The following is an 11,993-nucleotide window of genomic DNA, read 5'->3' on the forward strand; positions in this document are numbered from 1 at the left end:
GGTTGCGATCCGTTGCCGGACACGAAAAAAGACAAAAAACAAAAAAGAAAAAAAAAAAAAAAAAAAAGAAAGCAGGTCAATGAAATGTGCAGTAAATTCTCTTTATAATATAAAGTTTCCCACATTCACGGTTATAACAACAAAAATCAGACTGACAGGAAAGAGACAACACTGTGGTTCTAGAGGAAACTGACCTAAAACAAATTATTTCATCTCTTTGGTACATATCTACAAAACAAAGAGACCTTTAGAGATCAGCAATTTCCAAGCTCTACCTTTGTAAAAATGTAAAAAAAAAAATAAAACGTTACATACCCCAAAGTTAACCGTTAAGATACAGCTGTTTCCAATACTTGACTATCAGTTGACTCAACAAACTACCCTCATCCTGCAGCACTAGGTTAAACGATTTTGGGATCCAAGTAAAATATCCCACCTCCACATTCAATCATGTTATGGAACCTCCACAGAAAAGTGAAGCTTATCAGAGAAGCCCAAGAACCAATTACCTGTATTATCTTCCTCCCAGAACATGCTATTCCAAATCACATTCCCAACACTTAATTTTATAGTACATTATTTTAAATCTGCAATATCTCATATGTTGATAAATGGTTACAATTTATGACAAATTCTGGGAAGCTGTCCCTGACCTGACTTCCCTTCCATCTTATAACATTTAAAATTCTTTTTTCTTTTTCGGGCAGCTGGCTGGTATGGGGATCCGAACCTTAAAATTGTTTTCAAGTAAGATTTGTAATTGTGTAATTTGTCAGTCAACTAATCCCAACTTGAAGAGCCTGGAGTACAATAAATCACATCATTTGCAGTGCTGAGGACATATCTAATTGGGTGCAGAACTGTACCACAATTACCAAATGTCTAAGAATGTTAAACCAAATTTTTATTTATGAATTATATATCCATTAAACTCCCTCCCTCAAAATGAGAGGAATATATATATATATAAAATCACCCTCCAATTTAACAAACTCAAGAGCCAAGGGTTATCTTTCAATCTCCAGCTTTTATTTAAGTGCAATGATCCAGAATGGATTTTAGATCTTGTTGAAAGCAGCCACATCCATGGACTGCACATAGTCCTCAAAAGCAGTGATCTGCTCCTCCAGCATATCTGTTCCAACTTTATCATCTTCAACAACACACTGTATTTGCAGTTTTTTAATTCCATATCCCACTGGAACTAGTTTAGCTGAAAAGAGCATTAAGAAAAATCTTAGTTAGATAATAGATAAGTCCTGTTGATCCTTAAGTTCAAACTGTATGAAAATTTCACATGTCCATTTCAAAAAGCAAAGATTATAACTCACAGGAGCCCCAGACCAAGCCGTCTGCTTGAATGCTTCTGACGCACTCCTCTAATTTTGCCATATCTGTCTCATCATCCCAGGGTTTCACATCTAGTAAGATGGAAGACTTGGCAACAAGTGCAGGTTCTAAAAAAGAAACAGCATTATTAAGATAATTATATTTTTTCACCCTAGTCCAAGATACTTAACAAATTTTCTCAATTTGTTTTGAAATGTACCATCTCCTTAGCCAGACAAAACTACAGAAAACATCTTGTGTCTGTCACACACATGTCCACTTTCTGTTTTGCTAAGAAAGAGGTGTTTAATCGTGTAACAGTTTCTTTCCCACAGAGGAATGCCACAACTGCCATCATAACAGCTGCAGACCAGTAGCTGTGGAAGTTTCAAGAGGAAGAACCTTTACACAAGACTTTTGATGGAAGAACCAATTCAAAAATGTGGAGGAAGTTACTTTGAGGTCATGCTTTGAAAAAGATTTCTCACATTATTAAGAAATGAAGTTAAATAAACACAAATTATAAAATGACCTACTTTTGGCTTTCTTTGATTCATACTGTGCAAGTCGTTCTTCTCTTAGCCTCTTCGCTTCCTCGCTTTCCTGTAAAGAAAAAATTTAATACATTTTTTACAAAGCTGGTTGTTCCTGTTTAAAGCTGGTGGGGTCATAATAAAAAAGACCAGCTTTATCAGAAAAAAGCAAATCCATCACAAACTCAGCCGAAAGATGGTGATTTGATTTTATTCATCATGAAAGCAGTGCAAATTTTTAAACAGCAGATAAAAGTGAAGCCAGGGTTCAAATCCAGGCAATGTGGCTACAAAGCGTGTGCTTACACACAATGATACACTGCCTATCAATTTATTCTCTTATATAAACATGCCATACCTCTTCATCATCAGACCCAAAAAGATCAATGTCATCATCGTCTTTACTATCCGTAGCTCCACTTCCTGTGGTGTCTTCAACATCAGCAGGACCATACTTGCCCAAAGCTTTCTTCACCCCTGGCAGGCTTGAAAAAAATTTAAATTTATATTAGGTTGGTATAACATCCATTTCTAAACAATACAGGAGAACTTTACCACTGCTTCATACTAATAATTTACCCTTTAACACACTCCCAGGTAAATAATACTCTTATACTTTTAACTCCTCACCCAACAAAAGTTAGTACCGTGTGAGACATTATATTCAATACTCACTATGATTTACTCTTTCAGTATGAACATTTCTGTTTGAGATTTAAGTACGCTCAGTTCCATTCTTAGTGAACTGGAGTCCATTTCCCCAAACTTCCACCCTTGTTGGCAGTTTCAGAAGAATGGCCAAGGACTGAATGAATGAGCCACCCTCTCACCCCAGAGGTGGCCCCCCTACGTCAGGGTCGAAGCACATTGGCAGGGCAGTGTGGGGAAAAGTTGAACTGCTGTTGTCCATGTTCTACCTGTTCTGTGAAAAAATGGAGGACTTCAGTCTTTTGGCCTTCTAAGGTCACAAAGAAATTTAGCTTACAGTATCCCAACAAAACTAAAGTAGCCTGGGTCCAATTTTGTTAAGGGAAAATCCTGATTAAGCTTAGAAAGCAATCTTACTCTTCAAATAGATAAATTTTACCTGGCCTTTTCTTTTTCATAAGACATGATGTGATTATACCAACGTAGAGCATGACACAAGTCAGCAGGCGGTGGGCCGGAGACTGCTTCAAATACTGCCACATCTGCTTGTGATGGCACATACCTGCTCATGATACAAAAACAATTACACACGCTTAAAAAAAAAAAAAAAAGTCAGCCCAGGCACCGTCCCCCCCCTCCCTCCCTCTCTCGCGCTCCCTGTCTCTCGGCTCCACTCCCTCTCTCTCCGCGCCGGCCGGAGGCGGTAGTTGCCAGTGGGCGGGAGGGGTGGGTCTCGGGAGGAGGGGGCCGAGGAGCGGAGAGGCCCAGCCGGAGCCCGGCTGGAGGGAGCGTCCGCCGCCGCCGCGCTCCCGGGCCGCCGGGGGGAGTTGATTAGTGGGAACTAGCCTGGTAGTTTTTTAATACGCTCCTTAAGATCAGAGACCATCTGTTTGGGTCGCCACCACGCTGTCCTGAGGAATGAATGAATGCCTGCCACTTAGTACACCTCAAAGACTGCAATCCTTAACATAGCTCTATCTACAGGATAACATTATTAACTTGGCAAGCAAAGACATGGAAAATCCTGACTGGATCGAGTGGGTGCAAATAAAGCATACTTTAACTCTTCCCCCTTGCAAGGCCCCCAGACCTCCGGTGACTGAAAACTGGCACTTTCTACCTCAACCTCGGGAGGGTCCTGGGGCCCGGCCTTCTTCCCTCCCGCGGCAGCGGAGGCTGCGCCACGTGGCCCCGGCCCTAGAAGTTCCATGGCGGCCCCGTCTCGGCCCGTCCGCTCACCCCTCGATGTAGCTCTTGTCCGCCAGGTAGTCGTTGAGCACCTGGAGCCCGGCGGGGCTTTTCAGGTCTCCGAAACCCATAGCGTCGACTGTACCAGAAAGCCGGGTAGCAGCGGAAGGAAAGGGGGCAGCTAGTCAGTGCCCGGCGCTAAGACGAAAAAAAGGGCCCGGAAAGGGCAGAAAATTCCTTATATAGAGACGGAGGCGTTTCCCTCCACCGCACCCGGCCGTAGGTTAAAGGTCAAAGTACGGTGGTATTCTCCCTCCTCCACGTAAAAATTGGGGGCTCTGAATTTGTTCACAAATTATCCGGGACCTTTCGTTGTGCTTAGAAAAAAATAATAAAAAGGGTATTTCTTTAATTCCTACCTCCACAGCTCCCGAAGACTACAGGAACCGCCCCTTCAAGAGCCGGAGATGACCGAAGACGTTCGGCCTCTGGGCTGCCAGCCACTTCCGGCGGAACTGCGGGGCCAAGTCGTCCTTCCCGCCTCCACCTCCTCACCGCTGCTCCGACCTCCGCCCCGCCCTCTGCTAGGCTGACGGAAATTGCCGAACTCAACCTTAGCGGAAAATTTGTCGAATGTGGGCTTTCTAGTCCCTCCTGGCTTGCCGTTCTCCAGGCCCGGATGACAGAGTTAGCCGAGGCCGCCATATTGAATGAGTGACCCGGCCTTTTTAGGGGATTGTTGTGGTCCTGACAGTTCAGCAGAGCAGCCTCGGCGGCGGCTTCGGGGAGAAGGTGAGGCAGTGTTTGGGTGGGAAGGCTGAGGTGCCTCGGCCAGGGGTTTATTTCTTGACAGGACTGTTTTCTTTAGCCCTGGCAATTCATTCTCCTCTTGTCCTTGACTGGTGCCGCCTCCCGCCCCGGCGTCTCGGGAGCCCTAGAGAGCCGGCAGGTGAGGGCTGTTAGTCACGGTCTGTGGTCTAATGAAGCAGAAGGGAGGAGAAGGATCAGGAGGCCTTCCGGAGCGCTGGCCTGAATGCAGGCTTGTGGGCAACCTTCCCTCTGCAGGGAAAATGCAGGGCATTCCCGTCTCAGAGAAGGAGGCCTTTTGTTCCCCGGGAGAGGATCTGTGTCAGGTGACTTAGACACAGATCGTTAAAGACAGCATTTCCCCCCAGATCTCCACATACCTGATACAGTACGTCATGGTTTGGTCGCTAATTGCCTTAGGAACCGTCCACGCCTGTGATTGTTCTTTGGGGGTTTTTTGCTTGTTTGGTCCATTGACCATGTTGAGTAGCCCTTTTTATTCCTTTCACCGGTGGGGAACTGAGAAAAAGGACTTTTAAAAGGTCGCACTGCGAATAACAGAGCTACGTTCTTTACAAGTTCTTGGGATCTAACGCATGTACTGTAAGATCGTGAATCAGACACAACTCTGTTCGCACACGAATTGACAGTATAGAAAATGTAACGTGAACTGTTTTTGGTGAACAAATATCAAGCTTTTGTTTTCTTAAGGAATTTCTTCCCCGCCGTGTTGTGCATCATTAAGCGGAGTGTTATACAAAGCTTCCAGAGCACCTGCGCTTTTTAATTCCAGGAAAGTTTCTACAAATTACGGCTAGAGATTGGAGATTCAGTTCACTGAGCAAATAGTTATTGAACGTCCACTATAAGCCAGAAATGAGTTCATAAAGAAGAGTAAAATGGGTGATATGACTGGAGAGTAGTCATGAAATTGTAGATAGGCTAGTTAAAGATTTATTCACTGAGCAAATAGTTATTGAACGTCCACTATAAGCCAGAAATGAGTTCATAAAGAAGGGTAAAATGGGTGATATGACTGGAGAGTAGTCATGAAATTGTAGATAGGCTAGTTAAAGATTTGAAGGATAGGGGCCGGAAAGATCTGAGAGAAGAGCAGTTCCGTCTAAGGCCACAGCCCGTGGGAAAAGGGAAAGAGGCTGTGGAACAGTGTGAAGTAGGGAAACCTTTTAGGCTATTGGAATAGTCCAGGCAAGAGGTGATGGTGGCGTGGAATAGCGTGGTAACTTCGAGGGAAGAAGATGCGGGACACATGGTGGATATCGTGGAGTGGTATACTCCCTATACCGAAAAGTGTCCGGTCTAATTTTAGAAATGATTGGCCATTTAACCATCTTTTCCGTTCTTGGTAGATAAGTTTGTTTAAAGTATATATATATCAAAGTGTTGCTAATCTGTATTTCTTATGTTGGGGCTATGCAGTGTTCCATCTGATGCTGTGTCTTCAGCAAACATCCTAGTAGTTCTGGTTAATTTCCTGTCTAAAGTGGACACTACTTTTGTACTGTATTGGAGACAAACAAAATAATAGTATTAAAGTTTTAAAATTGTTGTATGAAATACTGATTGTTGATTTAGTCTGTCAGTACATTAGTTTTAGGAGTTGTATGCCAAGAAAAGGGCCAAATATATTTCACAGTATCACATACTAAAATAAAATTTATCACTAACCAGGCTGGCCAGTTAGCTCAGTTGGTTAGAATTGCAGCGTTATAACACCAAGGTCAAGGGTTCAGATCCCTGCACATGCTAGCCACCAAAAAAAAAAAAAAAAAAGGAAAATAAACATCTGTATCTTCATCTAGAATCAAAGCCTGAAATCCCACGGAGTGGCTTGTGCCAATTCTGTGCTTCTGAGAAGACCAAGTCAATTAATTATTTGAGAACACCTAGTCAAGGGTTTGGATTCTGGTACAGGCTAGTCACCAAAAATAAAAATAAAATTTATACTAAGGTCACGGGTTCAGATCCCTGAACTGGCCAGCCGCCAAAAAAAAAAAAAATTATTACTAGCCTACAGTTCAGCAACTGGAATAATAAAGATATATAAATATAAAGAGTGTGTGCTGGTAGTAAAGAGAAAGTGCACAAAAGAAGAGCACTGCCTAAAGTGCCTAAATTGTACTGCCTAAATTGAATTTAGCTTTATCTGGCATTTGTTGAGCTCCTATAATAGTACATAGCCTAGGAATTATTGTTTTCGCCGTGCTCTGTAAATAAAGAACCAGAAACTGATTTACCAAAAATCACTCATTGTTAGGTAACAGACTTGATGTTTGCTGCAAATTCTGAATTAAAGGAATTAATGAAGTCTGAGTTAATGAAATTTTCTATTATATATTATCTGTGATAAGTGTGCAGAATTTTGTGCTTAAAACTTATGTATATGTACTATTTTCCAATAGTACTGTTGCAACTTTTGAAATTTTTTTACTGTTGAAGTTTTTTGTTGATACATTCTAATCACATAATTTGCATTTTTAATATCTTTAAAGGTTCCAAATAAGAAAGTATGACTTTAGATACTTAGCCCATATGATCAAGTGAGTAGACAAAAAAACTCTTAAAAGTTCAGGTAACTTTTCTTTCTGTTTGCTTATGTATTTCTTTACTAAAGTGTGTTTTTATTTTAATGTAATCCACTCCCATTTTTTTCAATAAATCAGTAAACCTTTTAGAGCAGTGTCTCAAATTCAGCACTGTTGACATTTTGGATAATTCATTATTGTTGGGGGACTATCCTGTGCATTGTAAGATGTTTAGCAGAACCCTGCCCTTTACCTACTAGATGCCGAGAGCTTCTCCCCACTTGTGACAACATAAAGTGTCTCCAGACATTGCCAAATAGACCCTGGGGAGCAACCAGTGCTTGAGAACCACTGTTTTAGAGCTTACTGTGTGCCAGCCACGTGGGGTTGGTTCTGAAGATAGAAAGATTCAAGGAGTTCATAATGCAGTTGAGTGTAGAACAGGCGTGTAAACAGATAATTAAAATCTGATGAAAGGGGCCGGCCTGTGGCTCACTCGGGAGAGTGCGGTGCTGATAGCACCAAGGCCCCGGGTTCAGATCCCATATAGGGATGGCCGGTTCGCTCACTGGCTGAGCGTGGTGCTGACAACACCAAGTCAAGGGTTAAGATCCCCTTACCGGTCATCTTTAAAAAAAAAAAAAAAAAAATCTGATAAAAGATAAATGTACTAGTCAGCATAGAAGATGGCTCTCAAGATACTTCAAAGGTTTGGACTTGTGAGTTGTTTCAGAATATCTCAGCAGCAGTTAGTAGATAACTGTGCCTAGGACGTACAGTGATAGAATGCACATTGGTAGGAAATGAGGGAAGACAGGTAGACTTTATTTTATATAGCCATTGATGATAAGCTCACTGTTTTTCTTGCATTTTATTTTACTATATGGTAGTGTTTTAAGTTTGATCACTTCCTTATAGTTAAAAAATAGCAAAATTGGCTTTTATATAGAATCAGAAAGCCCAAATTTATACACTGGCTGCTCCTTAGCTTCTTGACATTGTGTAAGTTAGTCAGTGTCTCTGAGACTGAGTATTCTCATCTGTAGTGACATGTTCGTGAAGTACTTTGAAGCCATAATTACATTACTAAAATTTTGTAATTAGGTGTTCCCCCCCAACAATAGTATAATTCTTCTTTGTTTTATTTTTAGCAATATGTTAAGGATACCTGTAAGAAGGGTCTTAATAGGCATTTCTAATTCTCCTAAAGGATGTGGTGAGTATTTTTTTTTAATTTGTCTTTGTGGATGTTAAGACTTTTTATCTTTGTAAATTCATAGGTCTATGGAATATTTCTTCAAACACCTTAAACTCATAATTTGTTTTAAATAAAAAGAGAAAAAAATGGACTAAGTTAAATAGAATAATTTTCAAAATATAATTTTACGTTAAACAGTTTACAGAAATTATGGAATAGAAAGTATTAGGGATTACCCATCAGTGCCAAAATGGAAAAATCTTGGTGAGAGCATCACCTTGTAACACCAGGGTAAAGGGTTCAGATCCCTGTACCAGCCAGCTGCCAAAAAATAAGAAAATAAAAAAATAAAAACATCTGACTCCAAAAAGGAAAAACCACAGTCATTCTGTTTTTGAAAGGTGGTCTTCCAATGAACATACTTCAGTGATATTAAAAGTTTTAGTTTAAACTATGCTTAAAAGTAGACAACCATATTCTCTTTAGTATTCAGGATTGAAAAAGCTTTTTTGTAATTCAGTGTTTTAAAAGTTTGCATCTAGAGAAATAGAGAGGAATAATATAAAATGAAGAAAAATTTTAGACTTGTAGGTAGAGTTAATTAATCCATTATCCTCTACTATATAATAAATTCAACTCTGTTAATTTGTCTTTCACCTTAATATTTTTGATGGTAAGTTCGAACAGCTGCCACAGCAGCAAGCAACTTGATTGAAGTATTTGTTGATGGTCAATCTGTAATGGTGGAACCAGGAACTACTGTTCTCCAGGTAGGCATATGTTCTAATTCTTTATTTTTGTGTGTGTGTGTTTTGATTTTTGAAAAAAACATCAATTTTTTCCTTGATGCTGTTTATTTACTTACGAAAAAGAACTACAGATAGCAAAATTATATGAAAATAGATTGATTTTAAATTTTGGAATTTCAAAGTGAGCTATTTATCTGTTTCTGGCATTCTTAGTGAACTCGGGTCGTTTTTCTGTTTCACTTTTGCCTTCCAAATGAATACCCATTATGAAATTTGAAGTTACCTAAAATAAATGATTAGTTACTATAGGTAAGTTTGTGAAAAGTAACCTTAGATTGTTGTGGGCCTGCTTGATACTTTTCACTTTCCTGTAACCTTACTGCTTTTATTAATATTTCTAGGAATGTGTCCTACAAAGTGGGTAAACGGAGGGTTGTACGTTCTTAAATTTATGCCCTAAATATTTAATTTCTCCAGATACCTTCAGAAATAACAAATTTGGTCATGGATAAGTGATGCTTCATTCCATCTGCATGTTATCACAGAGCTAAATGTTCTTTGTTCATTTCAGCAGTCATTTCTAGATTATTTGCCAGGCATAGACATGCAAGCACTAAATATAATATCATATATAACAAAAGTATGTTCAAGGTACAGTGGAAAGTATTGTGGCAAAGGTAGGAAGTGGTAGAAAGAGATGTCAGGGGTATCTCAGGTGATCCCTGAGATTTTAAAGGATGAATAGGTTTTTTTGTACGTGAACAAGAAGGGCGTGCATTTCCCATAGATAAATAATTAGCTAAGGCAGATAGCTTGTTGTGTTTAGGAAGTTTGAAATAGTTTGGTATTGAAGAAACATAAGGTATATGTAGAAGATGAGATGACAAGAAATCAAATTATTGAGGAAGATAGGGTCCAGTCATGAAATACAGTATCTGCCATGCAAAAGAGCTCGTAGCTGAAATAGTTTGGTATTGAAGAAACATAAGGTATATGTAGAAGATGAGATGACAAGAAATCAAGTTATTGAGGAAGATAGGGTCCAGTCATGAAATACAGTATCTGCCATGCAAAAGAGCTCGTAGTTTGACTCATTGGGAGTTTTAGTGGCTACTAAGTAGTGTGACAGTGACTGAAGAGGATGATGGTTTGGAGGGTACCAAAATTGGAATGAGCAACAAGGAAACAGTGTCTTGTACTAGTGGAGCAGGAAATGAAAAGGCCTAAAATACATAGTGACAATGGGAATGAAAACAGGGTACACTTAAGGGAGAATGTAGACAGATAGGCATTTAGGAATGATGAAGAGCAGAATAATTTTTGTGATTTTCTGGCTTTGGTAGCTTATTTGGGGATGTATGGAGGGAGCAGAAATAGGTTGAATTTAAGCTATCTAACATATATGCAAATGCGTATTTGAGTCTGAAGCTTGAAGAAGTGGAGGACTGTCAGCTGCAGATGAAAGTTTGTACATAATCATCATTTGGAATGTGAGCTAGTATGAAGGCTGGGACAATGTCTCATGTTCACCTATTACATCTAGCACATAGGAAACACTCAATACATTTTTGCCAACTAAATAAAGACATTGGAAATTGATGAGATTGCTTTAACGTGAGGGCTGAGGATGGAAGAACTAACTCTAGAGGAAAATTGAACATGTTTGCAGGCTAAAAGAAGGAGGGGCTTGCAGAGAAGGAGAGGTGATAATTGGTAGAGAGCAGGGCTAATCCTCTTTACTTGGCAAACAGAAACTGGTAAGAGCTTCAGCACAGTGGGAGTGTGAATCCTGGGTGGGGTATAGGAAGCCAAAGATAGAACTAGATCATAGCCAGCTAGGTGGTGTGAAATGAAGTTTGTAATCCAAAGGAGGGGAGTGAGGCAAAGAGGAAGTCCAGGTATGAAACCATTGATACAGAGTTTGAAGGGGGAGCCATTGTGGGCAAGGTTCATAGCAGATCTGGGAAATCAAGCCTTCACCACAGTCTGAGGACACTTTATCCAGTTTCTTCCACACAAGGTGAAGGCAGTCTTTAGATCCTCTGAGGCAGCTTCAGAGCAGACAGGCGTTGGGCTCAAAAGCAAAGAAGTAAGGAAATCTCTTCAGGGACTGAAGTAAGAATGGATGAAGACATAGATATTTATAAATAGGAGTAGTAATAAGATAGCCTCTTTTTTTTTTTTCACTTTTCTGTGTTTCAGCAATAATGGGTCAAGTTATTCAAATAAAAACATTTTGACTTTGTCTTCTAGGCTTGTGAGAAGGTTGGCATGCAGATCCCTCGATTCTGTTATCATGAAAGGTTGTCTGTTGCTGGAAACTGTAGGATGTGCCTTGTTGAAATTGAGAAAGCTCCTAAGGTATCTAAAATTCCATACCTTGCTGTGTAAGGTAGCCTGGAAAGGAAGGCAATTTTTGTTTGGTGGAAGAAGAGGAATGTTGTTTTCAATGTTTTCTGCATATGTCAATAAAATGAATAAGTTGTTCACTTTTACTTTAGTTTGGATTTAAAAATTAAAATCTAGGGCCGGCCCGTTTGGGAGCATGGTGGCGCTCCCGCCGAGGGTTCGAATCCCACATACAGACCGGTTCCCACTCACTGGCTGAGCGAGGTGTGGGAGCAACACCGAGGGTTACGATCCTGTTGCCGGTCCCGGTCAGGTACGGGCGCGACACTGAGGGTTGCCGGACACGAAAAAAGACAATAAGGAAAAAAAAAAATTAAAATCTACAAGCATTCACTCTGTGATAACTTTCTGAACTGTACACATATGATTTGTACGGTTTTCTATTTGTGTGTTATACCTCAAATTAGATGCAAACATTTATTGAATTATATTTTATACAGGGACTATACTTGCCATTGAAAACATACTCATGTCTTTTTATTTTTTTATTTTTTTTATTATTATTTTTTTGTCTTTTTCCGTGTCCGGCAATGGATCACAACCCTCAGTGTCGCACCCGTACTGGACTGGGACCGGCAACGGGATG

At 40.2% G+C, this 11,993-nt stretch overlaps 2 protein-coding genes across 2 annotated transcripts in view; one reads left to right on the forward strand and one right to left on the reverse strand.

Annotated features, from left to right (window-relative positions):
- Positions 1-1,007: 1,007 nt before the first annotated feature.
- On the reverse strand, positions 1,008-3,938 carry EEF1B2 (eukaryotic translation elongation factor 1 beta 2). Its single transcript, XM_008591592.1, has 6 exons — positions 3,750-3,938; positions 2,950-3,072; positions 2,221-2,347; positions 1,866-1,932; positions 1,332-1,457; positions 1,008-1,213 (listed from the first exon to the last, which is right to left on the reverse strand). The coding sequence occupies exons 1-6, from the start codon at positions 3,827-3,829 to the stop codon at positions 1,059-1,061; spliced, it is 678 nt and encodes a 225-aa protein (XP_008589814.1). The 5' UTR covers positions 3,830-3,938; the 3' UTR covers positions 1,008-1,058.
- Positions 3,939-6,539: 2,601 nt separating this feature from the next.
- NDUFS1 (NADH dehydrogenase (ubiquinone) Fe-S protein 1, 75kDa (NADH-coenzyme Q reductase)) overlaps positions 6,540-11,993 on the forward strand; it is a 27,884-nt gene continuing 22,430 nt past the window's right edge. Inside the window, exons 1-4 of the mRNA XM_008591655.1 lie at positions 6,540-7,066; positions 8,203-8,267; positions 8,928-9,019; positions 11,252-11,385. Coding sequence (XP_008589877.1) covers positions 7,059-7,066; positions 8,203-8,267; positions 8,928-9,019; positions 11,252-11,385 — 299 coding nt within the window. The 5' untranslated portion in view covers positions 6,540-7,058. The remainder of the gene's footprint in view (positions 7,067-8,202; positions 8,268-8,927; positions 9,020-11,251; positions 11,386-11,993) is intronic.

The sequence above is a fragment of the Galeopterus variegatus genome, unplaced genomic scaffold, assembly GCF_000696425.1.
Source record: "Galeopterus variegatus unplaced genomic scaffold, G_variegatus-3.0.2 Scaffold149, whole genome shotgun sequence".
Lineage (NCBI taxonomy): Eukaryota > Metazoa > Chordata > Mammalia > Dermoptera > Cynocephalidae > Galeopterus > Galeopterus variegatus.